Genomic DNA, 26,443 nt, shown 5'->3' with positions numbered 1-26,443 from the left:
ATTTGGAAAGGCACACACCTGTCTATATAAGGTCCCACAGTTAACAGTGCACGTCAGAGCACAAACCAAGCCATGAAGTGCAAGGAACTGTCTGTAGACCTCCGAGACAGGATTGAATCGAGGCACCGATCTGGGGAAGGGTACAGAACTATTTCTGCAGCATTGAAGGTCCCAATGAGCACAGTGGCCTCCATCATCCGTAAATGGAAGAAGTTTGGAACCACCAGGACCCTTCCTAGAGCTGGCCACCTGGCCAAACTGAGTGATCAGGGGAGAAGGGCCTTAGTCAGGGAGGTGACCAAGAACCTGATGGTCACTCTGACAGAGCTCCAAGGTTTCTCTGTGGATGGAGGAGTACCTTCCAGAAGAACAACCATCTCCGCAGCACTCCACCAATCAGGCCTGTATGGTAGTGGCCAGATGGAAGCCACTCGTCAGTAAAAGGCTCATGACAGCCCGCCTGGAGTTTGCCAAAAGGCACCTGAAGGACTCTCAGACCATGAGAAAATAAATTCTCTGGTCTGATGAAACAAAGGAGGAAGTCTGGAGGAAACCAGGCACCACTCGTCACCTGGCCAATACCATCCCTGCATCATGCTGTGGGGATGTTTTTTCAGCGACAGGAACTGGGAGACTAGTCAGGATCGAGGGAAAGTTGAATGCAGCAATGAACAGAGACATCCTTGATGAAAACCTGCTCCAGAGCGCTCTGGACCTCAGACTGGGGCGATGGTTCATCTTCCAACAGGACAACGACCCTAAGCACACAGCCAAGATAACAAAGGAGTGGCTACGGGACAACTCTGGGAATGTCCTTGAGTGGTCCAGCCAGAGACCAGACTTGAACCTGATTGAACATCTCTGGAGAGATCTGAAAATGGCTGTGCACCGACGCTCCCCATCCAACCTGATGGAGCTTGAGAGGTCCTGCAAAGAAGAATGGGAGAAACTGCCCAAAAATAGGTGTGCCAAGCTTGTAGCATCACACTCAAAAAGACTTGAGGCTGTAATTGGTGCCAAAGGTGCTTCAACAAAGTATTGAGCAAAGGCTGTGAATACTAATGTACATTTTATTTATTTTTCATGTAGAAAAAGTGCTCAGAGCATTTATTATTTACAAAGTATTTCCATTAACTGCTGCTCTCAAGCTGAACTGGATGGAAAAAGAGACTCTTTCTCTTGCATTACGATTAAGCTTGACTCCAGTTTTGAACATGCTGTCAATCAAACCACTGACAAATTAGAAATCTTCAAGTAAAGGCACACAGGTGTACATTATACCTGGTCTGTTGTGATTTGTTTCTGTAGAAGGGTGAAGAGAAACAACAATATTGAGGCAAGAGAAAAGGAGAATAAACATGTTTAAAGACGTAACTAGAGATCTAGATAACCTTGTGTAAAATTGCTTGTACGGGGGCGTTCAGACCGAATGTATAGTTGCGCAAAAAAAAAAAAAAAAAAAAAAGCAAGACGCAGCGTAACACCCCGTCTACACCAGGCGCGCGCCACAACGGACGCTTCCAGTTTAGACAGTATCATTGATTATAATGGGGCTCTATTGCTTTTGACGCGAGTAGACATGGTGTAAAGAGTTAACTGAACCCAGGTGTCTCGAGACGCGCGTTTAAAAGTTGACGTACTTTTTTGTTTTACCTGACACGGCGTCTAAAAACGCGGTGCTCCAGCGCGAGACGCTTAAAACACAGCTGGACGCGGCGCAACAGTAAAATACATCCTTCTAGCTCATGTTTAAAGAGAAAAACAGCGCGGACGGACAAACAAATACGTGCTCGATGTGAACGGCCCATTTAGGGGGTCTTCCAAACGCGTTGAGTGTACGGTGTGTGTGTAGTCCAAATAGTCCCGCCCACACAGTGACGCCTCTGCGAGCAGAGAAAACGTGCGGACAGTCCGTTCCATCAGTCTCCGTTTATTTAAACCTTTTTGTCGAGGATTTTTCTCGAGTCGGATCCACATATTTTCCCTAAACACTGCTTGGTGAGTTAAATTCATCATAATACAATTGCACCTGTACATTTTGTTTTTGGAAGATGAACAGAACTGAAATGAGCATAATTATGAGGGATGCTGCCTGGTTAGTGTTGTTCCATTTAAAACGTCTTCGTGATTTTAAGCGTCAGGAGGCAACATAGCCTCTACTGCCACTGAATAAAACAGACAAGTAAAAAGGACGTAGCTAAGATTTGTTGCATTTCGATTTTTCCCCTCACACATCGGACACTGGGGATGTTGCATGTTGTCGCCAAAAATAGAAACTTTGTATCTCATTAGACATAATGGGTTGGGATTCAGTGCCAACAGTGTAGCCCATTCGTTCCTGCAGATATTTTAGAGTTTTCGTAGCTTGCTCTTCTCCTAGATCAAGAGGAGCAGCTACACCCTGCATTTACACTTTTGAATATGCGTTCTATATTATACACCAATTTTAATGAAAGAATGCCTTTGTAGAATGTTTTGGCAATGTATTTGAATTCAAGTCTCGTGCAACTAAAGGTTTAACTTTGATTTAATATATTAAATCACGATGCATATATAACATACATATATGCTTTACTCATGGATTTTTTTTTGTTAGTTTTGATAAAATATGACAACTTCCGGCATGACAGAAATGACATTGTCCTCGGTCACCTGCTCATGCAAGGTCGCGCTGCTGATGATGTGAAGTCCATGTGACCGCAGGTGTGTTCATTCTATTGACACAACAAACAAAAAACACTAACCTGTTGTTTAATCAACACGGGGTCTCTAAGACATTCACCAGAGTCTTTTTGTTTAAATCTGTTTGCAAACGTTGTTATTACAGCTGACTTTATTTTAATATACAGTGTTTTTCCGTAACTTAAAACATTAAATACAGAGTTTGAGATCAGAATTTGTTTTGCGACTAGGAAATACAATACAATTTTGCATCTTACCCTGGTACAATGAAATAATAATTATATTTAATTTTTTGTGGTGTAGTAAATAAAGCAAAATACTTTCAACATTATGTTATAGCATGAACTTGAAAATATTAAGTAAATTCTACATTTGTTTTTAATTCAAACATGTACAAATTATTGCTTTAGCTAATAAGTAAATATTATTTATGATTATTTGTAATTTTACAATCCTAAAGTAGAAAACCTTGTCATATTTTTCTGCAAATTTGAGTAAATTCGACATAACTTTTGAAATCTGTTGTTCCCAGCATGCTTGAATAATTAATGAGCTTGCATGGTTTCACTGTTTTATTGTTGATTTTGTTGATACGTTTGGTAGCTACTTGTTTTATGAAGTCTGAAGTTAATTTTCTACTCAAAATTACCCGTTCATGATAATAAAAAAAAAAAAAAATCTGTGAATTGTAACTATCATCGTGTTTTATTCACAGCGTTGAGTGATCCCATTGCCCATAATTTAAGGTGATGTTGTCTAATAGTGTAAATGCGTAGCATACATAGCGCTTTTGTGGAATGTTTCCAAAATCATGTGGTACATTATTTAAAAGAGTGAAAAAGAATATGTTGAATGGTCTTTTAAAATGTTCATTTACATTAGACTAAGCTTACTTAAATTCCAAATACATCAGATTTGACATTATTGATATTTACTTAATTTAGTAAAACTGTGCAAAAACTTGCTAAATAAAAATTAAGTGTAACATAGCGGCCGCTAGAAGGATAAAGACTTGTTATCCTTGTTAATTCTTGTGTATATATTGGCTGTGTCTCATTTGGAAGGCTGCGTCCTCTGGAGGTCACACGTCATTGAGGCCGTCTCTTTCAGAAAAGCCAGTAGAACACTTCAGATGCGACCTTCTTTCACGGGAATTCTGAGGATGCAAGAGGTGTATCCTTCATGGGCACTCACAACCCACAATTCTTTGCTTCAACTGAAGTGTCTAAAAAAATTACCCCAATTTGCCTGTAAATATGATGTTCAAACTCAAGGAATGATGTTGATGTACCTCAGTAGATGGGTGCAGAGTATATAATATGTATTATTATATTAATATATAATTAAAATAAAGTATTAGACTAAAAGAACACCTGCAAAATACATTTTCTTTTCTCTTTATAACTCTTCTAAAATGTACCTCATACATTCTCTTCTAAAGGGACTTTGTTCCCTTCTCACTCAAAGTGCTTGTGCTTGTTAAAGAGCGGCGTGCTGTCATAGCAACCGTGTTATGTTCCGTTTCCGTTTGTCTTATGAAGGCCGTCTTGTTTAAATTAGGTTTGTTTGTTTGCTTCCTACCTAGCACGCAGCCTTCGAAACGAGACACAGCCATTGTGTTCTCTGTCTTTGTCAGTTGCTAACCTTTCATTTCTTTAAAAAGACTGCACATAGATCCTCTTTCTCTTGCCTCTTTCCTGCAAATGTTACATTAAGAAAATCTTACCCTTCATTTTTTCAGTTTACATAAACTGGCATTGCACATGGGAAGATTGCTATGGATCATTTAATCAGATGTAAGTCGCAATTATTAAATGTATGTATAATTTTTGTGCCAAAACCAAGTGTTAATGTAAAATTAACCAAAACTAAAGTTGACCAAAAAGAGAGACATATTTAAGTTTTTAGAAATATTTAGATATTTGCAAAATTGTTTTTGTCATTCATATTGTTTTAAAGCCTAAAAGGAAATCTTATATCTATATTTTATTGTTTAATTTAAATAAAATATATAAATATGTAAAAATTCCATCAGGTTTATAAAACACACATGCACCTTAAGAAATATTTGTGTATATATTTAAGTACATTTATATGACAATTAATCGTCATAGCCCTCACACAGATGATGAATCGTCATAATCGCAATTATTTGTGTGACAATTAATCGTCAGGGAAGTTTCATAATCAGACAGCCCTATGAGTGAACGATACACACATGCACAGAAAGCCATATGCCTCTGTTTACCTGTGTTTTGTTGTCTATGGAAAGTTAGTGAATGAGTTAACCCCTGTTAATTTCATTAACACTCCAAAATAAACTCAAAAATACTTTGTCAACCACACAAGAAATGTGACTTGAGATTCAGTAAAATACAAAGCCTGTTTTTTTTTATTATTTCAATATCTGACTTTATAATTCATTATTTTGCAATTACAAAGTGTTTTAAACTTCTCTAAAGTGAGATGCACATTTATGTGAGAGGGAGAGCTGGTCTGCTCCAGCAGTTTGCAGAGTGGAGATGGATAAATGTCAGGGAATCCTGTGACGTTTGGGAGTAGTGAGCTTTAATTAAGCTGCTTCAGTTCAACTGAGTGTGCGCTCACAATCTCAATAACCCTGTTTATCAGGACTGTTGAACAGCGCAAGAGCCAGCGGGTATGGCCCATAGTGTTATACAGAGATAAGAGAGGACATTTAGTGTTAAACTGACCGTTCTGAATATGTCATGGATCTGAGTGTACAAAATCATCATTTTGGTTTATGTGTGTGTTGGAGAGAGAGATGAGGCATGTTTTAGTGAGTGAACAGTAGTATGATTGAGCATTTCTAACTTTCCTATGCAGTCCTTGTCGCACCTCCTTTAAGAGCACCAGCAGCAGGAGTGGAAAGCACAGGTGTAAGGCTGTTGATTGTTTGATGTAGACGAAATCCAAAATGGTCCTCCGGAGGGTTCGTCCTTGCAGAGACTCAAACCTTCAGTCTGTAAAGCCATAGCAAGTCTGAAGGTCTCTATTATCCTCTCTGCTCTATTCTAATTCAGAAATTGAAGAAATACAAAATTCACAAGATAAAACTATAATCTGGCTTCAACAATACTTTAAAAGTCAGCTATATTTTACATTGTAATAGCAGTTTTATAAGATATTTTCTAACATACTGTATATCCCCTATTTAAGTACCCTTTTTTAGGGAAACTCTCTAAATCCTTACAAAAAAGTATGTTTATGGGAACCATGGTACAGTAATGGTATCAAATGGTAATTCCTTCATACTTCGATGCAATGGTGCAAAACAATTGCTATATTTATATGTGTTTACTTGGTACTCCAAGGCCTAAGGTATAAAAAAAACATGGTTTTACTACATTTTCAGATGTGAACCTTCTTATTCAGTCTACACCCAACTAATATCTGACCTACAAAAACAAATCAACCCTATGTTGGAAGTCTGAGCCGCCTTTAATCAACGTCACCATGCCAACTTCATCTTATTAGCATTAAAGGTCATTTATGCTGGCCTGTCGGACAGGCTGTGTGGGTATCATGTGGATGTCCTGGACCGAAGCCAACCCACTTGGACACCAAAACTTTGTTTTTTGGTTTTGTGCCATGCTTTTCTCTGTCTCCTATCATTCTACCCTGCCGTTTTCATTTTGACAGCTGTGGTTCTGCCTGATGGCTCAATATCAGGCCAGCCTGCTGAGATGTCTTTGTCAATCCCATCAAAAAGATCATCAGATTTCACACTGCTCCAGTGTGAAATCTGTGAAATTAGATCACAGTAGGCTCTTATATATTTCTCTTTTTTCCCCTTTAAATGATATGTTCCAACCTATTGCTCATGTCTTCATTCTGTGTTTCTTTTGAATTGTAGTCCTTAGTAGTAGTTTGTACTGGATCACTAAGGACTCCAGGCTCTTTAAAACTAAAACAATACTAAAAGAAAACATGCTTGTATAATTCTTTCCCTGAAACGATGTTATTGGTATTAAATTATAACAGTATAAAATATATTATCTAAAACTGAAGATGATGTATTTAGACATTAGACTGTAAATACTGTAGGTATGTTAGTTAAACTGCCTGAGACTTGATAGGTAAGCCAGGCAACAAGGTAAGCTACCTTTTGGATTCGGACGCAGCCATTCACTCGCTGAGAAGTGTAATAGGAACAACTGTGCACCTACATAATCATGCAATTATCTAATCAGCCAATCATGTAGCAGTAGTGCAATGCATAAAACCATGCAGATACGGATCAGGAGCTTCAGTTAATGTGCACATCAACCATCAGAATGGGGAATACGTTTTATATTTTTTCACACAATTTGGAATTCCCAATCCGATTTTTAAAGTCCTCGTGGTCACGTAGTGACTCACCTCAATCCGGGTGGCGGAGGAAGAATCCCAGCTGCCTCCGCGTCCGAGACCGCCAACCCGCGCATCTTATCCCATGGCTTGTTGAGCGCGTTGCCACGGAGACATAGCGCATGTGGATGCTTCACACCATCCACCGGCCAATCCACACACAACTCACCGCGCACCACCAAGAACGAACCACATTATAGTGACCACGATGAGGTTACCCCACGTGACTCTTCCCTCCCTAGCAATTGGGCCAATTTGATTGCTTAGGAGACCTGGCTGGAGTCACTCAGCACGCCCTGGAATTCGAACTAGTGAACTGCAGGTGTGGTAGCCAGCGTCTTTGCCACTGAGCTACCCAGGCCCCCCTGTGGCTTGATTGTTGGTGCCAGACATGCTGGTTTGAATCTCTGAGACCCCAAACATAAAGAGCATACAGTTAAACTCAACCAAACATGAGGGTTAAAGTTAATAGTTACAGTAAGTGTTGAGTGAGGAGTTGTTTAGATCAAATTTGACTGGGATCTCCTTGTCTGCTTAATAGCCAGGTAGTAGGATTTCACTTAAAGGAATATTCCGAGTTCAATACAAGTTAAGCTCAATCGACAGCATTTGTGGCATAATGCTGATTACCATAATAAATCATTTTGACTTGTCCGTTGTTTCTTAAAAAAACTAAAATATTTGGTTATAGGAAGGCACTTTATGGAATGGAAGTGAATGGGGCCAGTCCATAAATACTTTGAAAATATAGCCACAAGATGTAAACATTGTACTGTACGTCTAAACATGATTTTAGTGTGATGAAATCGCTCCCTAACCTTATTTGTGTTGTTTTAAAAACTACACCTTCGTTGTCAAGATGACTTGACACAAGTAAACACTGTAATGCCGGTAAATCACTGATTTTATCAAACCACGTTTACATGTAAAATCTTTATGTCTTGTGTGTATTTTAACATTTATGGACTGGTCCCCTTTACTTTCATTTTAAGTGGCAATGATTTTTGCTTTGCTTGTCGCAGGAAGTCATTTTGCCAGCTCACATTTTATCCTGACAGGTGGGCAATTTATTTCCTGTCATTAATCAAATCAAATTAATTTGTTGGCATCTAATGCATCTCTGGGAAGAAGCACAAAGGTTGTACAATGTGATTAGGTTGTAGATTATTGAATATATATTGATACACATTACAGTTTATGCTGTGTCAACTTCATAAGGATTAACACAATTAGAATCTTTGTGCATTGAGATGAATGTAAATGAATTAGTATGTGTTTGAAGCAGTCATTGCTGATGCCTTAGATTTATATATCTAGATTTCATACAGATTTTCACACAAAAAGAGGCCACTGTTTCCAAGAATTCAATCACACAATCCAATTCAGTCTCTCAAAAACCTCTGTAAATATCTGTAACATCATGCCAGCCCTATTGCATGACGCATATGTGAACATCTGCAGAAACAGAAAGAATTGCTTCTAAATTGTTTTTAATGTCACTGATGATGTCCTCTAAATAAAGTTTAAATCCAGCTTTTTATCCTCAAAAGCACTGTCTATACCAACCTAAAAAGTGATTTTGTTTGTCATTATCTTCCATCAATAATCCGCATGAAAGGGAAGTAATCCTGCAGACATTCCTAATAAAAGTATTAGAGTTATTAGAAGAAAAGAAAATAGAATTTGTATTTTTATTTGTTCATTTATGTATGATCTCTTTCACAATAGGACTGAACTTTGCCACATTTTCAACTAAAATGCATTGTCTTTGCGTGACATAGTAATCGTGTTGCAAGTAATTGAGTCACCAGTGTCCCAATACTTTAACGAATTTATGTTCATAATATACTGATTTACTACATCGGGAACTAGGGAGTGAGATGAAATGCACCCTTTGTTTTCAGGCAGACTGAAATCAAAATCTGTGAGCCCTTTCTCCCTCAAGTTGCGTAATGCCAACCAATCAGATTTCAGCTTGCTGGCCGAGAAAGTACTTTTCAGTTTTGTGTGCAATATGCATCAGACAGACAGTGAACAGACTGGCGTGTGAGAGTATGTTGGGCCTCCATCCTGTCATACAGCTGAAATACTGTAAAAATGAACATGCTAATAAGATCATGAATTCCATTTCATAGATTTAATTTCTTAAAGTGTGTGTTTGTGCGAGGATGAATGGCGCAAATATACTTTTAATGATGTTACCAACAAATAATACCCTTGAATCAATACAAAGAAAAGCTTTCTGATCTCATGAGGCTAAATAAAGAGTAATGCACTCCATTGAAAGCATTTAATTCTGGGAATTCAAAAGGCGGGGTCACATTTACCATTGCACAGTGAAGTTCTGCATGGGTGGATGTTGAGCACATGTGAAACCAGTAAAAAAACGAATAGCCAAGCAGCCTCTTTTTTTTAATGTTGCACTTTATACTCTGTGACAGTGAAGTTAAAAAGGAACTAATCGCTAAAATTATATCCTTGTCCATTGTGAATATTCAGTGTAGCTGTGTACGAAGCACCGCCCACACAGAAGTCACTGCCAAAACAAACAACTTCCTAATGGTCATCTCCGCAAATTCGCTTGTCACTAAACTTCGAGAGAGAGAGAGAGAAATTTGTGATGATACTTTGAAAAAGACTCAAGAAATCATCATACAGTATAGCCTTGTTTTGTTGTGTAAGAGTTCTCAGTTATTTGGAAATGACAAGAAAATGATTTTATGTATAAGGCAAATAGCGCTGAGTGTTGGAAGTGATGCTAGGACACTGTGACAATTTGCATCAGCATGCAGGGTGTCCCTCAGACCTTACTGGATGAGTCAGAGAGAGAGAGCTGGGAGTCCTGTTTTGGCAGACTGTCTAGTGTTGCTTTGTGCAGCCAAAGTGTTTTACTAATGAAGTGTGTGCATCACCGTGTCAGGTACACAACTCCTTAGATGAAGAGGTTTCCCTTGATTCATTCAGTGATGGAAGGAGCCGCAGAGTTGAAGAAAAAAACTGAAAGAAATAGAGATATGTTCGGCATAGTGTGCTTTACACTGTTTGTAATATCTAGATGACCTACTACATTTTCCAAAATGCACAATATGTAACAGAATGTACTGGATGGAGTATTGTATTCCACAATGCCGTGCACTTGACCTGAGCTTGCATTTAAACCTGGTCTTAGTATCACGTCACTATACCTACATTTTTGCTAAATCGTTTTTACATGGCTTGTTGTATGTAGTGGGGCAGTTTCCCAGTGAAACGAACACTAGAGACGCTAAAACAGCAATGACCTTTCACACAAATTAGTGAAAAGTAAAAGATTATCAGTTCATAAACACTTACTTTTGCCCTGTTCATCACACAATGCTACATTAAAACACTTTTACTATAGTGCATGACTTCGGTGGTGATACACTTTTAACCCGATCTCAGGAGAATTCATCACAATAGTACAAGATAATTGATTATAGGCCCACCAATAAGAGATGCTTCCCTCATGCCCTTGTAGTTCCCAATGTGCATTTGTTCTGTGTTAAGCTACAACTGTTTTCTTAACTTTAACCCCAAACCCCATCCCTTCCGAACACGTGTTGATGTAGAAGTTGTACATTTAAAAAACTATAATTTTCTCCCTATTTGGAATGCCCAATTCCCACTACTTAGTAGGTCCTAGTGGTGGCGCGGTTACTCGCCTCAATCCGGGTGGCAGAGGACAAGTCTCCATTGCCTCTGCTTCTGAGACAGTCAATCCTATCTTATCACATGCTGTGCATGACACCGCGGAGACTCGCAGCACGGAAGGCTCATGCCACTCTCCGCGATCCACACATAAATGACCACACAACCCAGTTGAGAGCGAAAACCCCTAATCATGACCATTAGGAGGTTACTCCATGTGACTCTACCCTCCCTAGCAACCGGGCCAATTTGGTTGCTTAAGAGACCTTGCTGGAATCACTCAGCACACCCTGGATTCGAACTCGTGACTCCAGGGGTGGTAGTCGGTGTCAATACTCAATGAGTTACCAAGGCCCCCGAAGTTGTAAATTTTTGACGAAATCTCATGAGACTTTATTGTATATTTTAAAGTTTGTATTACATATCCAACTACATTTACAAGCTTATTCATGCACTGCAAAATTGTGCAGTAGCTCAACTGATTGAGCATTGCAAGTTGTTAAGCATTGCTAATTCACTTTGTAACACAAGGCACATATTTATTTAATTATACAGCAGCCTTTTTGGGTGTGTGAAGCTACCATAATAAACACAGAAAAGGAAAGGGCTTCAAATTAAAAGCTTCCACCAAAATAAAAGCTCAATTTCAATGGAAAAAGTACTTCACAAATATATCACAACTCTATGTAATATTCACTGTATTACTACTACTACTACTAATAATAATAATAAATCAATAAAATGTCAAAAATATCTCGCATCTGTGATGCTCTGTTATGTAGCACTTTATTTGACAAAAATAATACAATATTATGTTGAAAATAAAGGTTTCTATTTTCATTTGATTAAAGTTTTAATTAATTTATTTAAACACCATTTTGTTGATAGCATTTAAATAAACTACTGATATTAAATTCAGAAAAAAAAAAAAACGAACTGTATCATGAGTACCGAAAAGGAATTATTGGTACTAGTACTCGTTCTCAAAAAATGGAATTGGGAAATCCCTTGTTTTGTTGATTTAAAACCCGAAAGAGGATTAACCATCAAAACTTTGTCTGTTTTGGAGAACATTCAACTCGCTTTTAGTGCCAGTGGATATTTCACCTCATAACTGCCGAAATACGTGTAATGTTAATGTCATGTAATTGTTTTTTATGAGATCAGGCTGTTACACTTCCAGTGTGATGAATGAGATCTCCTTCTTGACTCATTACTTTATCAGACTGCCAAGTTGGATTAAAAACTGCAAAATACCCATTAATATAATGAATAGTTGTAACCCTGAAAAGTTGTTTGTTCCAATTAATAATATTAATCCATTGAATAAACTGTAAATGTCTTTAGTCATATTGCTATTGCTGCCATTTTTGTAAAATTCTGCTTGATGTTGTGCCAAACCTTAGCCTTGGTAAAAAGCATAAAGTTCTGCAGGTCCTCTCGTCGCTTATTGTTACCAATATGCTAATTGATGCACTTGATGAATTAAACATGCATCATGATGTTTATCACTGCATATTGCACATTTCTTTCACATATTTCACATTTGTTAAAAAAATAGTAGACCGTATAAAGTTTATGTCATGCACAGTAAGCAGTACACTAGTATAGTTCATTCTGAACACAGCCATAGACACTAAGGTCATGTCCCACAACTTCCCAGGCAGTCGCTCCTACTCTCCCAGCAAAGGGGGTGGGGACTGAGAGAAAGTGATTGGCCTGGTTTATATTCAACACATGAGCATGCATGTTAGTGCTCTGTGGCAGATGCCTGAGAACAGGAATGACCTTCCATGTTAAGAGAGGTTGAATAGTGACTGATTTACAGAACATGACGATCATGTGTCATGTGAACCGCTGATATTACTGCATGATTAGAACTCTGTTACAAACAGCAGGTGTTTGAATGGAGCTCAGCATGAAGCATTAATCCACTATAAATAAAGCTCAAAAGCAGGAATGAGGACACAGCCCTACTTTTGTTTTAAGTTATGGTGGAGTAAAGTTTCAGTTTCATCTCATCTTTGATAAACCCTTTCCCTTTATAAGCATGCCGCACTGTTGATCCTCACTCACAAAGATCTGCTTCTCTTGGGCCACTTGGCCTGTCCTTAGGTGTGGGGTTGGTTTATGATATTAAACAGTATTTTATTTACAAGTGAAAGTCATAAAATTGAGAGATATTTTTTTTCCCTGTAATTCCCTTACTAAATTGCCAGGGTTTACAGCATTATGAAAATAATCTGGAACTGAGCATGTCATATGTGAATGCTCAACAGGATATTTGAAGCATTAGAAGACCAATAAACATGTTTCTGTGTCAGTGTCATATTAAAACATTTTATGAAAGATCATATGATTACACTTATCTTGTGTTATATTTTCTCCTGTAAACAATTTATTTATACACTTATTAAATTATTTATAAAGCATGGCCAATCCAAGCTCTTGTAATTATTCTGTTGTTTTCTTTTCTTTTCTCTCTAAGTACATGGACGTTTCACTAAAATGTGAAATAAAATAAAGGAACCCCGGGATGTGCTTTTACATGAGTCACATTTCTTCTGAAAGCATAGTTATGCAATACACATGGGAAGATAGTGAATAAGTACTTTTACCTTGGATTTTAACAAGATCTCAAATCTGTTTTCAGAAAACATCTTCATGCAATCTCAGAAAAAGGATATATGTAGTAATGTGGTGAAGACTACTTCAGTCTTCTGAAAATAAACATCTGCCTTTGTTGTCTCTATGGCAACAATTGCACACTTCACTGAATGTACAACTAGAGTGAGCGTAGACTGAAAATGACGTTGATTGCAAATGATAGCTTGTATATGAAATTAATTTGGGTTAGTGAAGCAAGTCTAATTGTGCAAATATCCAATCTTGAGATTGATCTTGGCGGAGCACCGTGTTTAAAAACATGTAAATCTGCTCGATAATTCTAGCCTGACCCCTTCAGCTCTGTGTTTGTGATTACAAGCAGAGGCCATGATTACAGTTTGACCTTTGCCCTCGGCCCAGATTTTTTGGACAGTCTGTGTTAGTGGTAGCCAATACGGCAAATCTTTTCTGGCATGTTGAACATTAGTTTTCCCTTTTTGTGTCACTCCTTGTCTAAATATTATTTAATGCCTTCCATCCGGCTTTGCGACTGGGATTACGGAGCAGATTTTCACTCAGTTTATAGCTCTTAAAGGGATAGTTCACCCAAAAATTTAAATTCTCTTATCATTTACTCACCCTTTAGTATTGCACTAGTAGATTTCTCTGTTTTTTTCATAATGGTAATTTGTAGTTTTGCTGACATTATATTTCATTGACAAAACGCAGTGACCTTTTGACTTCAATTCAGGGTTCCCATGATCATGAAATTGGGATATCTAGGATATCTAGTCACGGAAATTTCTTTAATGAATATTTTTTTAACCGACTAGGGATTGCTCTTTTTTTGGCTCTTTGCAATCTCTATAAAATTATGATTATTATTATTATTTTAAATATGAAGTATTCACTAAAATCCCCCAAAATTCCAACATTCAAGCATAACTTGAAAAATCATGGAAATTCATTAGTCAAATAGTGTGGGAAGTTTGGGAGCCTTGTCCGTTTCATGTCAACAGGTCACATCTGGCTCTAGTGATGGTGGTTCTCACAGATTGGTCCATTGAATGCATGTCAGTCAAAGCATCCAATCGTGTTTGACCCCTCCCAAGGTCAGGAAGGTTAGAATGACTGTGACAGTAGACAGATGAGGCTGGTGGAATTGGGTTAAGCCTTGTCAGCATGCCATTCCACCTTACAGTATGAACTCAGTCAGCAAATCTCTATAGAGCCCTCATTGATGCCGAATGTCAAAGTATCATCGCATACAGACTTTCACATTCTGACACATTAGTAGTGAGACCAGTCATATTTAAAGGAATAGTTCACCCAAAAATGAACATTCTGTAATTTACTCACCCTCTTGTTGTTCCAAGCCTGTATTTACTTTCTTTCCTTAGTGGAACACAAAAGGTGTTAGGCAGAATTTTAGCCCACAGTCACTATTTATTTTCAATGTATGGAAACAAATATGCAGTGAAAATGAATTGTGACTGAGGCTAGCATTCCATCTAACATCTACTTTTGTGTTCAACACTGGAAAGTATGAAATTATTGGTTTTGTTTGCAACAACATGAAGGTGAGTAAATTATCAGAGTTGTAATTTTTGGGTGAACTATCCCTATAAGACAAAAATCTGACAATAAATCAGTGTTTTCTGCTAGTCTCACCTTGGGTAGACATTGAAAAATTCATAAGGCAGGGCTTTATTTGCATAGTCTCTTATTAGCAGTCTGGGCAAACAAGGCAAAACTTGTTTGATCATTTCTGTCTCAGCCTTTCCAATGAAAACAGGGCATGCCCAAAAGGGAAGTTATCTAACTGGAAGAATGAAAAATTAACTGGTCCTCTGAACAAATTCTGCACTTTTGTTTATTGCTCAGCCTCCAGAATGTTAATCAGCATACCGTTCAGAGAAAGGAGACCAGAAGCATGCAACATTTATATATTAGCCAGTAGACTGTACCCTTTCATCTAAACACTGCTGTTCCCAAGGCAACTGAAATGAGCAGATTCAATTGTAGAGACATTCCCTTAGGCACTCAACTTTATTACTGTTTAGCGAGAGTGTTTAACTAAAGGCTGTTCTGTGCTGATGACTCATCTCAGGTAGCCAGGTTAATTAAAAACAAAGACTGCACAAATGCTTGATTACGAAGCAGGAACTTATTAGAACATTTCCAGGCAGATCATCAAAGACTATAAACTTTAATAGCTTAAAATAAGCCTTGTTCTATTAACAAAAGTTCAACCTAAGGGCTTAGTATTGATTCAGATGTGATGGCAGTTTCTGTATGAATGGCACATTTAATAGTGAAATAGTGTTAACAATTTATAATATGGCTTTATATGTTAACATATGTTAATGCATAAGTTATCATGAATTAACAATAAACACAATTTTTACAGCATTTTGATTCATGTTAATTTATTAATAGGCCAATATTTTTGTTCATTGTTAGTTCATGTAATTTCAAAATGCATTAAATGATGTTAACATTTACAACTTATAGCAGTTAACATATATTGTATACATGTAAATGAAAATGTAAATATTAATATATGTAAAAATTCACTTTGGCTTTCTCACTGGTGGTTAACAAACTTAAGGCATGATTTTCTGTAAAGCTGCTTTTAAACAATATGTATTGTGAAAAGCCCTATACACATAAAATTGACTTGACCAAGATTAGTAAATGCTGTAGAAGTATTGTTCAATGTTAGTTTATTTTAACTATTAAAAAATGTTAATGAAATGGTATGTGTTGATGTGTGTTTTATGAATGTGCTTGTTTCTCTTTGCAGTGCAGACAAACACAGCGATGGATGAGCTACAAGACGTTCAGCTGACCGAGATCAAACCTCTTCTGACCTACAAGGTGCGATAAATAAACAGTATCATAAACATCCCACTTGCACACACAGGCACAGATATACAGTGGGGTCCAAATGTTTGAGATCACATTTAAAAGTTTTACATGCCAAATACTGACAAATTCAGAAATTCTTGTATATATTCCATGTGAAATGAAAAGTTTTGTATCAAATTTTTCTCAGACTTTTGGCCACAGCTTAACCATAAAATTACATAAAAGCTATTACTAACTTTTGTGGGGTCGGATTGGCCATTGGAAGAGGCGGGACTTTCCCCGGTGGGACGATGGTCTGGTGTGCCAACAGCAGGTCGATCCATGATATAAATATAAAAATAAATAAATGGTCAAATTAACAAATAAATCTAATTTAAAATATGATTTTATTATTGTACAGTATTTTGTAACTTTAAACAAAAAATGGCCCCCCCATAATGCATCCTGAATGTTTCATGCACCCAGTTTTGCTATCCCTTAAAGACGTTGGATCAAAGAGAAACTCACACTAAACTCATCCTTGCACTAAAAAAGTGCCACTAAAGCTGGCTCTACACTAGCAGACTCAAAACTACTCATTTTGGCTGAGGGTGTCACATGCAGACTGTTTTGCTGAGATTTTGCTCTCTTCAGAGGTATGACACACTGGCCGATTAAAACTGGTAGAGGGGTGACACATAATGACTCACCATTTACTGCAATAATTTGAGTTTAAAGAATAATTGGATTAAGATGTTTACATGATTTGGGCAAACCTCTTCAACCCTAGCCTAAATGGAGTACCTGGCGTGAGATCTAACACAATAGAAAGCCTATAAGCGCAGCAGATCTCGGCACACACTAATGCTGCCTTCACTTGCTTTCTGAATTATCCTTCTTACTATTGCTGAAGTCAGAATTACTAGGAAGTCAAGTTCAAGTGCTTTTTTGTCTGAAAGACTAGGAAACTTGGAGGACAACAGGTGCATTCTTGCATGTTTCTTGGGGAACTCTTATTTTGACACTGTAATGCATGATACAGTCCTCTTGCTAATGGAATTTCTATCAAATACATGCTATTTTCTCTGTGTGAAAATTTATAATGTGCATTAAATGGTTACTGATATACGGAAATGTTTATGACTGAAACTGCAAGCGCTAACAAGGCTACTTGTTGGGGCATTCATGTGCAACTTCCGAGTAGGAAACTCACTTTTAAGATAATTCTGATTGCACATTAAGTCAGCATTATGCACAGTGATGCTCACACACATATCCCAAGTCACACTACTGATGTATTACACATCCATTCCACACAAAAACACTCTCTCACACTGTTTCCCAGCATGTTGTCTTTTGTAAGAGATATCTGTGATTTTCAGTAGCTAAAGCCTTGTCCTTACTTCATCAGTCTGAACAATTCATGCAGGAGTTACTGTAGCAAAAGAGAAGGAGTGGAGAAGGGATAAATGGGGTGCAATTTTACTAAAATGGATTGATCAAGAACACACAAAAAAGAAAAGTAGGTAAATGGAAAGGGTATTAATAGAAAAAGAAACAAAAAATATGGCCTTTTATCTTTTCCACACAACATCCCAGGCAAAAACACTACAAACAGACTCATAAATATCACAAGATGAACACTGAACATAAAAGATTGACTTGAAGAGTCTCACTGACCTCTCACTCCATCTAGTGGCACCCACATAAAGAGCAATGAAAGCTGGTGAGAGGAAATATTGACATATAAATAAGATTGTTAGACATTTTTGTGTAAATGTAATTAAATGAATAAAAATGAAATCTCTTTCTCCTACAGAACTCTCAGAATTTCCAGGACTTTGACTGTCAGGTAAGAAAGAGCATTTTCCTATGCATATTTAATTACTGGCAGGATAAAAAATTTGTTAGGCCTATTCTTGGATGATCATTAGAGGTTTGTGTGTGTTAAAAGAGACCGGGGGTGTGGTGTATTTTTGTCTATATATAACCTTGATATTTAAATATCAACAATGTTATTTTGGAAAGACATGTCCATTGAATGTGGGGTGGGGGGTGGTAACACTTGATGTAATAATAAAGAAGTTGTTTGCTATGTACATTGTTATTTGGGAAATATACCAAGTTACTCTACACATTTAATGTATCTTACTGTAATGTCCTTGGAAGCATATCAGGAATAGTCACATTGATTATTAACCATTCTAATAGCTAATGGATGATAGGATAATGGTAAACATCGTCTTGAAATACAGTATATAGGTTATATCATTCATGATTTAATAGCTGATGTGTTTTAACAGGAAATGTTTTTTTAATGTCCCTGTAGTAATAAGGTAAAAGTATTTTGTGAATCATGTCTTCCTTTTTCATAGCTGGCATCTCACATGTGCTAAATATAGCACCTGCAGGTGGTGAAGCGAGCATGCTCAGACTCAGGCGTGACCAAGTCTACATCATATAGTGACTTTAGTATTACTTACTCAGCAAGGTAGCACCAGCTGTATGTAAGGTCTCACTTAAGTTGACGTGTAAAGTTCACACTAAGGGCTTAGTAACTACTAGTTAGTTTGTAACTAAGTCAGTGCTTAATTTGGTTACACCACCTGTTCTTATGGCAAGACTTAACGCTTGTTTCACATATGATGCATATGCGGTGCGGATGCAGTACATATTTTTTTCAGTGCCTGTAGTAACAGGTTAGAGCATTCAGATCGCACGTGGGTGCAGCATGGCAATGCGTTGCAGGAGTGATGCAGAATCAGCAGTTCAGCTATCATTTCCGCATTAGTCTATTTTTGCTGTGCTGCACATGCTGAATTAAAGTGATTGTGCATTGTTCGTGGTCAAAATGAACACTGACATGAAAATGTAGCAATTTCACCATAAATGCATATAATTAAAGTCTACTGTGTTTCACAGTCACCATATGACTTAATAAATACTTGTTTAAAATTTGCATAACACAATTTTTTTTTGTTACAGTTTCAAACTATGCACAGCATATGCACTGCTTGCGCATCTAGTGTGAAATGGGTAAATGTAATTAAAGTAATGTGAAGGCGCATAATATGATGTTTACTTGAATTGATCCAATAAACAGCCTTCAAATTTGTACACAGAACTGTTAAAAAGACGTGACTTTAAATTTGATCTTTTTACGGTTTATGTTCAAACCTCGTTTGCTCACGTAACTGTCAGCAGTAATAAATTATATCCCCATTTAAATACGATACATAATAAAAAAGTAGATTTGATAAATAGTATATTACTCTTATGTAAATAACAATATATAGGTACTGTATTTAAAAAAATTAAGGGGTGATAATTAAATAGTAAAACAACAGGCTGGGAAAAATAGACATTTATTAATTTTACTATCCTATATATACTGTATATATTTGTTGAACCTTGACACTGAGTGACGCACCCTGAAACTGCACCATTAGAACAGTTTCATGCTAAAGAGCCGCTTAAAAGTACGTTTTTTATGTGTAAAAGTGTAAATGTCAACATCTTACTGTCACGCAAAACATGAGCTCATTAATGTCATAAAATATCAGTCTGCTTTTTATTCCTCAGTTTTTAACAATTCCTGTCATTTAATTGTAGAAAACATTCCCTGTCTTAGGTCAGTTAGGATCACTGCTTTATTTTAAGAATGTGAAATGTCAGAATAATAGTAGCGAGAATGATTTATTTCAGCTTTTCTTTCTTTCACCACATTCCCAGTGTGTCAGAAGTTTACATTCACTTTGTTAGTATTTGGTAGCATTGCCTTTAAATTGTTTAACTTGGGTCAAACATTTTGGGTAACCTTCCACAAGCTTCTCAAAATAAGTTGATGGAATTTTGGCCCATTCCTCCAGACAGAACTGGTGTAACTGAGTCAGGTTTGTAGGCCTCCTTGCTCGCACATGCTTTTTCAGTTCTGTCCTCCAATTTTTTTCAGATTGAGGTCAGGGCTTTGTGATGGCCACTCCAATACCTTGACTTTGTTGTCCTTAAGCAATTTTGCCACAACTTTGGAGGTATGCTTGGGGTCTTTGTCCATTTGGAAGAACCATTTGCGACTGAGCTTTAACTTCCTGGCTGATGTTGCTTCAATATATCAAGATAATTTTCCTTCCTCATGATGCCATCTATTTTGTGAAGTGCACCAGTCCCTCCTGCAGCAAATCACCCCCACAACATGATGCTGCCACCCACATGCTTCACAGTTGGGATGGTGTTCTTCAGCTTGCAAGCCTCACCCTTTTTCCTTCAAACATAACAATGTTCATTATGGCCAAAAAGTTCCATTTTTTGTTTCATCAGACCCAAGCCCGCCGTCAGGGGGGGGTCAAAGGGTACAGATGATCCCGGGCCCAAGGCCCAGGGGGGCCCATGCAAAGGTCTATTGTTGACCCTTAATGGGATCAAGTACAACATTTTTATCATTAAAACACATTTCAAATTGTTATCTGATTCTGATACCCCATTCCCCCCGCTGTTATTGTGAAAATGGTTCGGTCGAAACACCTGACCAATCAGATGTGCGGAACACACATGATGTGCATTGTGCAAATCAGGGACTGATTAGAGAGTCAAAATGGATGACGTTAAAAGTTGGACAAAACAGCGCAAGCGCATAAACACAGCGCGCAAGTGAATTAACAGTGTGAACAGCATGACACAGCTCGCACGTAAAATTTAAACCTGCAGAACTTGCAAATCACAAACTCGAGCACAAAGAATTGATTGTGCACACAAATTAACAAGTCCCACACACGCGCAAGTTCATTTCTTCACAAGTTGGTTTTGACACTCAGGGGCGGGGCCCAATCCTTTCTGTTAACAAATGCTATTGGCTGCTGACCAAATACTGTATTGATTGGCTGCAAATCTCTCGTGAAAAAAGTCCAGAGATAAAAAGGCTTGAAGATTTTTAAATATTAAATAAAAAATTTAAATAAAAGCATCCTTTAGACGTAGCATACGAGTGCATATTTATCTAAACCATTGTCTGGATATAGCACTACACATCTTTCTTGCAATTATACTAGACATTACTTTTTCAGTGAGGAAAATACAATTTATAATCATTCATATACCATGAAAAAGAAGGCTTCGAATATCTCCACTTACTGCAATGAATGATATTTACCCATGAGGACAATCATATTAACCATATCAGATAGGGATGAATCTACATTATCCATATAAAAGAGAATTTGTGATAAGTCAAACATCGGGATGTCATCAATCTTAAATGACAGCCAATTATGTAAATCAGACCAGAAGCTTTTGGCCATAGGACATACAAAGAACAAGTGTTCCAGAGTCTCATCAGCTGCCTTACAAAATACACAGGGATCTATTTCCAATTTAAACCTCTTTCTAAGAAAGTCAGCAACCGGATATATTTTATAAATAATTTTAAAGTGAGTCTCTTTGACTTTAGGGGAAATGGGCCATTTGATGAATTTGAAATGTGGTTTATCTACGGACAAGGCATTCATATTTGGAAGTTGTACACACAATCCTCTATTATAATCCAAAAATATTTTGTTATATAAATACATTTGTTATAACATTTTCTGTAATGTAAATTACATTCATTAATTACTAGATTTGGTAAGGTTGGTGAAAGTCTTATTCTCACAGTGTGTTTTGGATTAACTGTAATATTGGTAACGGTATTGCTTTACATCTTATTATATTCTCTATAAGTGCGGTTAAGATTATACTTGAGCAAAAATGCCTTATGTTCCAAAAAGCTACCATTATCATCTAATTTATCATTCACAAACACAATACCCTTCTCATACCAGTCACTTTTAAACAATGATTTCATATTAATTGTAATGACCCTGTTATTCCATAGGGTGGATCCATGGGGAGAAAAGTTGTGGGTAAATATAATTTTACAGTATTGGAGAAGTTGTTTGTGGAAGTTTGATAATTTAATAGGAATCTTAGATACCTCAATCACATTTTAAAAGAAATTCAGGCTCACCTATTTTATTAAATAGAGATCTAGAGATTTATCACATAAAGTATGATTTCAACCATTTACACGTAAATGCCCCAAAAATGTATTCAAAATCCAAGGTGTTGATAACACCCTTATCATTCTCTTTCACTAACTGTGATTTCCTAATATAATGGGTTTTATGTTTACAAAGGAGGGAACTGGGAAGATTGGGAATCAGATGATCGCAGACAGTAAAGAGGTTATGGTTTCTTTCTAAATTCTAAAAAATATATATATATATATATATATATTTTTTTTTAACAAGATTTTGAAGCCAATCAATACAGTATTTGGTCAGCAGCCAATAGCATTTGTTAACAGAAAGGATTGGGCCACGCCCCTGAGTGTCAAAACCGACTTGTGTGCAGAAAATAACTCGCGCGTCTGTGCAGATCTCCGCGCGTGTGTGGGACTTGTTAATTTGTGTGCACAATCATATTATTTGTGCTCGAGTTTGTGATTTGCAAGTTCTGCGGGTTTAAATTTTAAGTGCGAGATGTGTCATGGTGCTCACACTGTTTAAATTCACTTGCGCGCTGTTTTGTCCAACTTTTAACGTCATAAAAATGCCTCACCAAAGGCTAAAATCAGGGGCACAAAAAAGAAATGCGAGCAAAAGTGAACGAAAGAAGCATAGAGGCAATGCATAGATTTCTTGCAAAGCATGAAGCACGAGGTATGACAGGCGAAGCTGAATGTGGCAAAAGCGAGGAGCTAGTGTAGACTAGAAAATAAAACTGCAGCTAGCTAGCTTAACCTTTAAATAACGTTAGCACGTTCACTTAACTAGATAAGATATCAATATAATAGATAGATATAAATGCCCTTATAAGTAGGGATGGGTACCAAAACCTGATATTAAACGGGCCCCGGTACTAAATGATTAAAGACCGTAGTATTGATAAGCTCCAACATTACGGTTCTTTTTAACGTTTTGGTGTAAATTTATAATCACGCCGTTGCAGCCTCTCTATTCTGTTTCGGAGCTGTGCTCACACACACACACACACACACACACACACACACACACACACACACACACACACACTCACTAGGGGTAACCAGATCCCAACAAACCAATGTGGGACACATTACCAATGCTGAGAAGTCAAAATACTATCTAAATGAAAAAATAAACATCGCAATTTTCCCAGGCGCTATGTAGGCAGCACTTGACCCACATCTGTGCAGTTTGATTGTCATCAAACACAGCCCCTTGAAGACAGCCTTCCCTGCTTTCTTCACAGCCATTGGATACAATAATTTTATTGACATTTTAGATTTGTTTCCAGTAAGATATTGAGTTTATATAGTGACTTTTGCTGTTGTAAACATTACAGATACTACTTTAGAAACAACATTCTTTTATAAAATAATACATTTTGATCAATTATTAAATAATTGATAAAAAACAAACTGATAAGGAGTATCAGAGTAATAGTAATGATAAAATCCTAACGATACCCATCCCTACTTATAAGGCATTGTATTGCAACCTGCTGCATGTTTTTCATATTCAGGTTGGCAATGAGCATGTACAAGCAGCGTATAAGCACTCCGCACAGTCAAAGTCTGTCGCACGTGGTACCTTCAGGCATTTGGAAATTGCTCCCAAGGATGAACCAGATTTGTGGAGGTCCACAATTTGATTTCTGAAGTCTTGGCTGATTTCTTTTTATTTTCCAGATGTCAAGCAAAGAGGCACTGAGTTTGAACCTTGGCCTTAAAATATATCCAGAGTTAAACCTCCAATTCGGTACACCTCCTATAAGAAGCAAATTGTCTAAAGGCTTGACATAATTTTCTGGAATTGTCCAAGTTGCTTAAAGGTCTATAAACAATTTTTGGAAAATTGCTCATGGCGTGTACTCTTTGCTAATTTAAAATCAGTGGAGTGGTTAAAAATGTGTTTTAATGACTTCAACCTAAGCGTATGTAAACTTTCGACTTCAACTGTACGTAGGGTTACGTTCTACCTAAATTTAATGGTCTCTATTTGTCTATTTTTCAGCTGTCCAAAGCCTGATTTGTAAAGGATACATTTACATATGTATTGAACTATTCTCCCTGTGTTTTGTCAGTAGTTTAATATAGCGCACTGCTGTTTTGTAAGTCTATATTATCTAACTCACTTGGCAAGGCATAAGTACAGACCAATCACATTGTTTGTGGTTTCAAGATAAAGGATTAATCATTTTAAAACATTTTAAGTCTCTTATCTATTTGCACTTTTAAATTTTTTTTATGTCTATAGGCCATTTGTATTAATAGACTTATAGAATGATTTTTAATGTCTCTAGTTAAGCCGGCTGTTGGAGACCCAATTTTCCCATTAAATTAAACCTAACCTTAACTGTCAGCCAATAGTATTAGCCAAAGCCTCTAGTGTGAATGTGCAAGTCATCAATCACACCAGGTTCATCATTATTCTTTGACAACTTCCACCCATAGAGGGCATCAGAAGCTCAGAGGATGCAACGTCATATCCTTGACTCTCATACAGGGTCATTATTAATTTATTAGATAAAAAAATCATGCAACAAGCACAACCATCTCAGACAGCAAGAGAAGACTGGCAGAATTTATCACATGATTTTGAGGGATTTGCCTCAAGATGTCCAGAAGTGACACTCTCTCAACCAGAAAATAGTGCAACAAAAAAACAGAAGGAAAAAAAAAACCCAGGCATCATTTACAATAAAAGAAGATTGGAAGCAAGACAGATCAATAACCTATCAGAGCCCACGTTCCGAAGAGAGAGCGGTCTTATAGTACCATACTCTATAGTACCTGCATTTATTACATTTTCTTTATCTAACCCACAAAAATGGCTTTTGACCTTAAAATTTAAATGTCAGGTTGATTTAGTCAAATAAATTAGCATTTTTGACTTCAATAAAACCAGTTCATTTAGATGTTACCGCATTTATGTTGCCTGACAAAACATTTTTCAATGTGTGCCTCTGCATGGGTCACAGACGTGGAGCAGGTCATAATTCCTTTAACAGGGACAAACTGTGTTTTTAACTGTCATTTATTTATTGCATTGGTAGAAAAAGAAATTACAATAATGTTTTGTTCTTTAACATTAGTTAACTATATTAGGTTATATGAACTAACAATGATCAGTATTTTTACAGCTTTTATTAATATTGGTAAATGTTAATAACACCATACTTTTGAAAATGTTGTATAGATTAACATTTGTTAGCTTTATGAACTAAGATGAAACTAACAATGAACAATTGCGTTTTCATAAAATGACCTGAAAGGTGCAGTATGTAATACATTTACTTTACTAAAGCATAAAATGATCATAATATATTATCAGAGATTTAAGTTGAAAAACTGGCTTCCCCGAAAACAATGCTACAGCCAGTATATTCTACTTTGAAATGTCCGTTCTGGGCCAGAATTTCTGTATGTGTTTTGGCCTGTGTGATCCCTCCCACTGCCCTTTTCCCCAATACTATTTCGACACCCCGGGTTGCCAGATTTGATACAAGTTAGTGGGAAAACTGAGAGCGCTGCAGCCATGGAAGCCAGCAATACATCTATTTAACATTGACTGAGTTATAAAAAATCCACCTGAGCTGGTTTATAATTTGCAAACAATAAAAACATTGCAAATGTATACATTAGCAGATCAAATTACAGTGTAAGGCTTGCCATTGTCAGTTTGCTTGTTCCTGTTGCGTGTCCTCAACCTGGCAAGTCATGTGAGCTTCAAGTCTGGGAAGGAGGGGGCGGGGGAGACAACTCTCTCCAATATTTTGAAATTGGACTGCAGTACCCATTTTAAACGTTTTATGTCAATGTTATGTATTGCTCCTTTAACCAAGATTTAAAAATGCTGCTAAAGAATATTGCTTAGTTCATGATACCTTATGTTTTACTAATTTTAACAAATACTGTAAAACCTTATTTTCAAGCCAACATACTGTTATTCTACAAACTTTGTTTAGGGTTTTTACAAAACTCCTAAATCTATACCAAATTTTCGAACATTAACTCACAAAATTTGGTACAGACCTTCAGGCTGTTCTGTAATAGTGTGCTGTATCTTTTCGAATTGAATGACTAACGGTTGTTGCATAGAAGATGATCAAATTTCTGAAAAATCCCATAGATTTAAATTGTTGGAATGTTTAAACAGGCCAATGGAATGCTTGGTAATCTAAACTCCAACAATCAAATATGAAAATGTATTCAAACCCACGGAATGCCTTTAATCTGCATTAAAGGTGT

The 26,443-nt window shown here is 37.0% G+C and overlaps 1 protein-coding gene across 3 annotated transcripts in view; it reads left to right on the top strand.

Annotated features, from left to right (window-relative positions):
• The first annotated feature begins 1,827 nt into the window (after nt 1-1,827).
• ndrg3a (ndrg family member 3a) overlaps nt 1,828-26,443 on the top strand; it is a 46,756-nt gene continuing 22,140 nt past the window's right edge. Inside the window, exons 1-4 of one of the 3 annotated variants that reach the window (XM_052101847.1) lie at nt 1,828-1,998; nt 4,424-4,478; nt 16,136-16,209; nt 17,999-18,031. In XM_052101847.1, the coding sequence (XP_051957807.1) occupies nt 4,460-4,478; nt 16,136-16,209; nt 17,999-18,031 (126 nt within the window). In that variant the 5' untranslated portion in view covers nt 1,828-1,998; nt 4,424-4,459. The remainder of the gene's footprint in view (nt 1,999-4,423; nt 4,479-16,135; nt 16,210-17,998; nt 18,032-26,443) is intronic. The other 2 variants (XM_052101849.1, XM_052101848.1) reach the window with 2 other exon arrangements.

The sequence above is a fragment of the Xyrauchen texanus genome, chromosome 32, assembly GCF_025860055.1.
Source record: "Xyrauchen texanus isolate HMW12.3.18 chromosome 32, RBS_HiC_50CHRs, whole genome shotgun sequence".
Taxonomy (NCBI): domain Eukaryota; kingdom Metazoa; phylum Chordata; class Actinopteri; order Cypriniformes; family Catostomidae; genus Xyrauchen; species Xyrauchen texanus.
The sequence above is the reverse complement of the archived record's forward strand: the minus strand, read 5'-3'. Positions and strand labels throughout refer to the sequence as shown.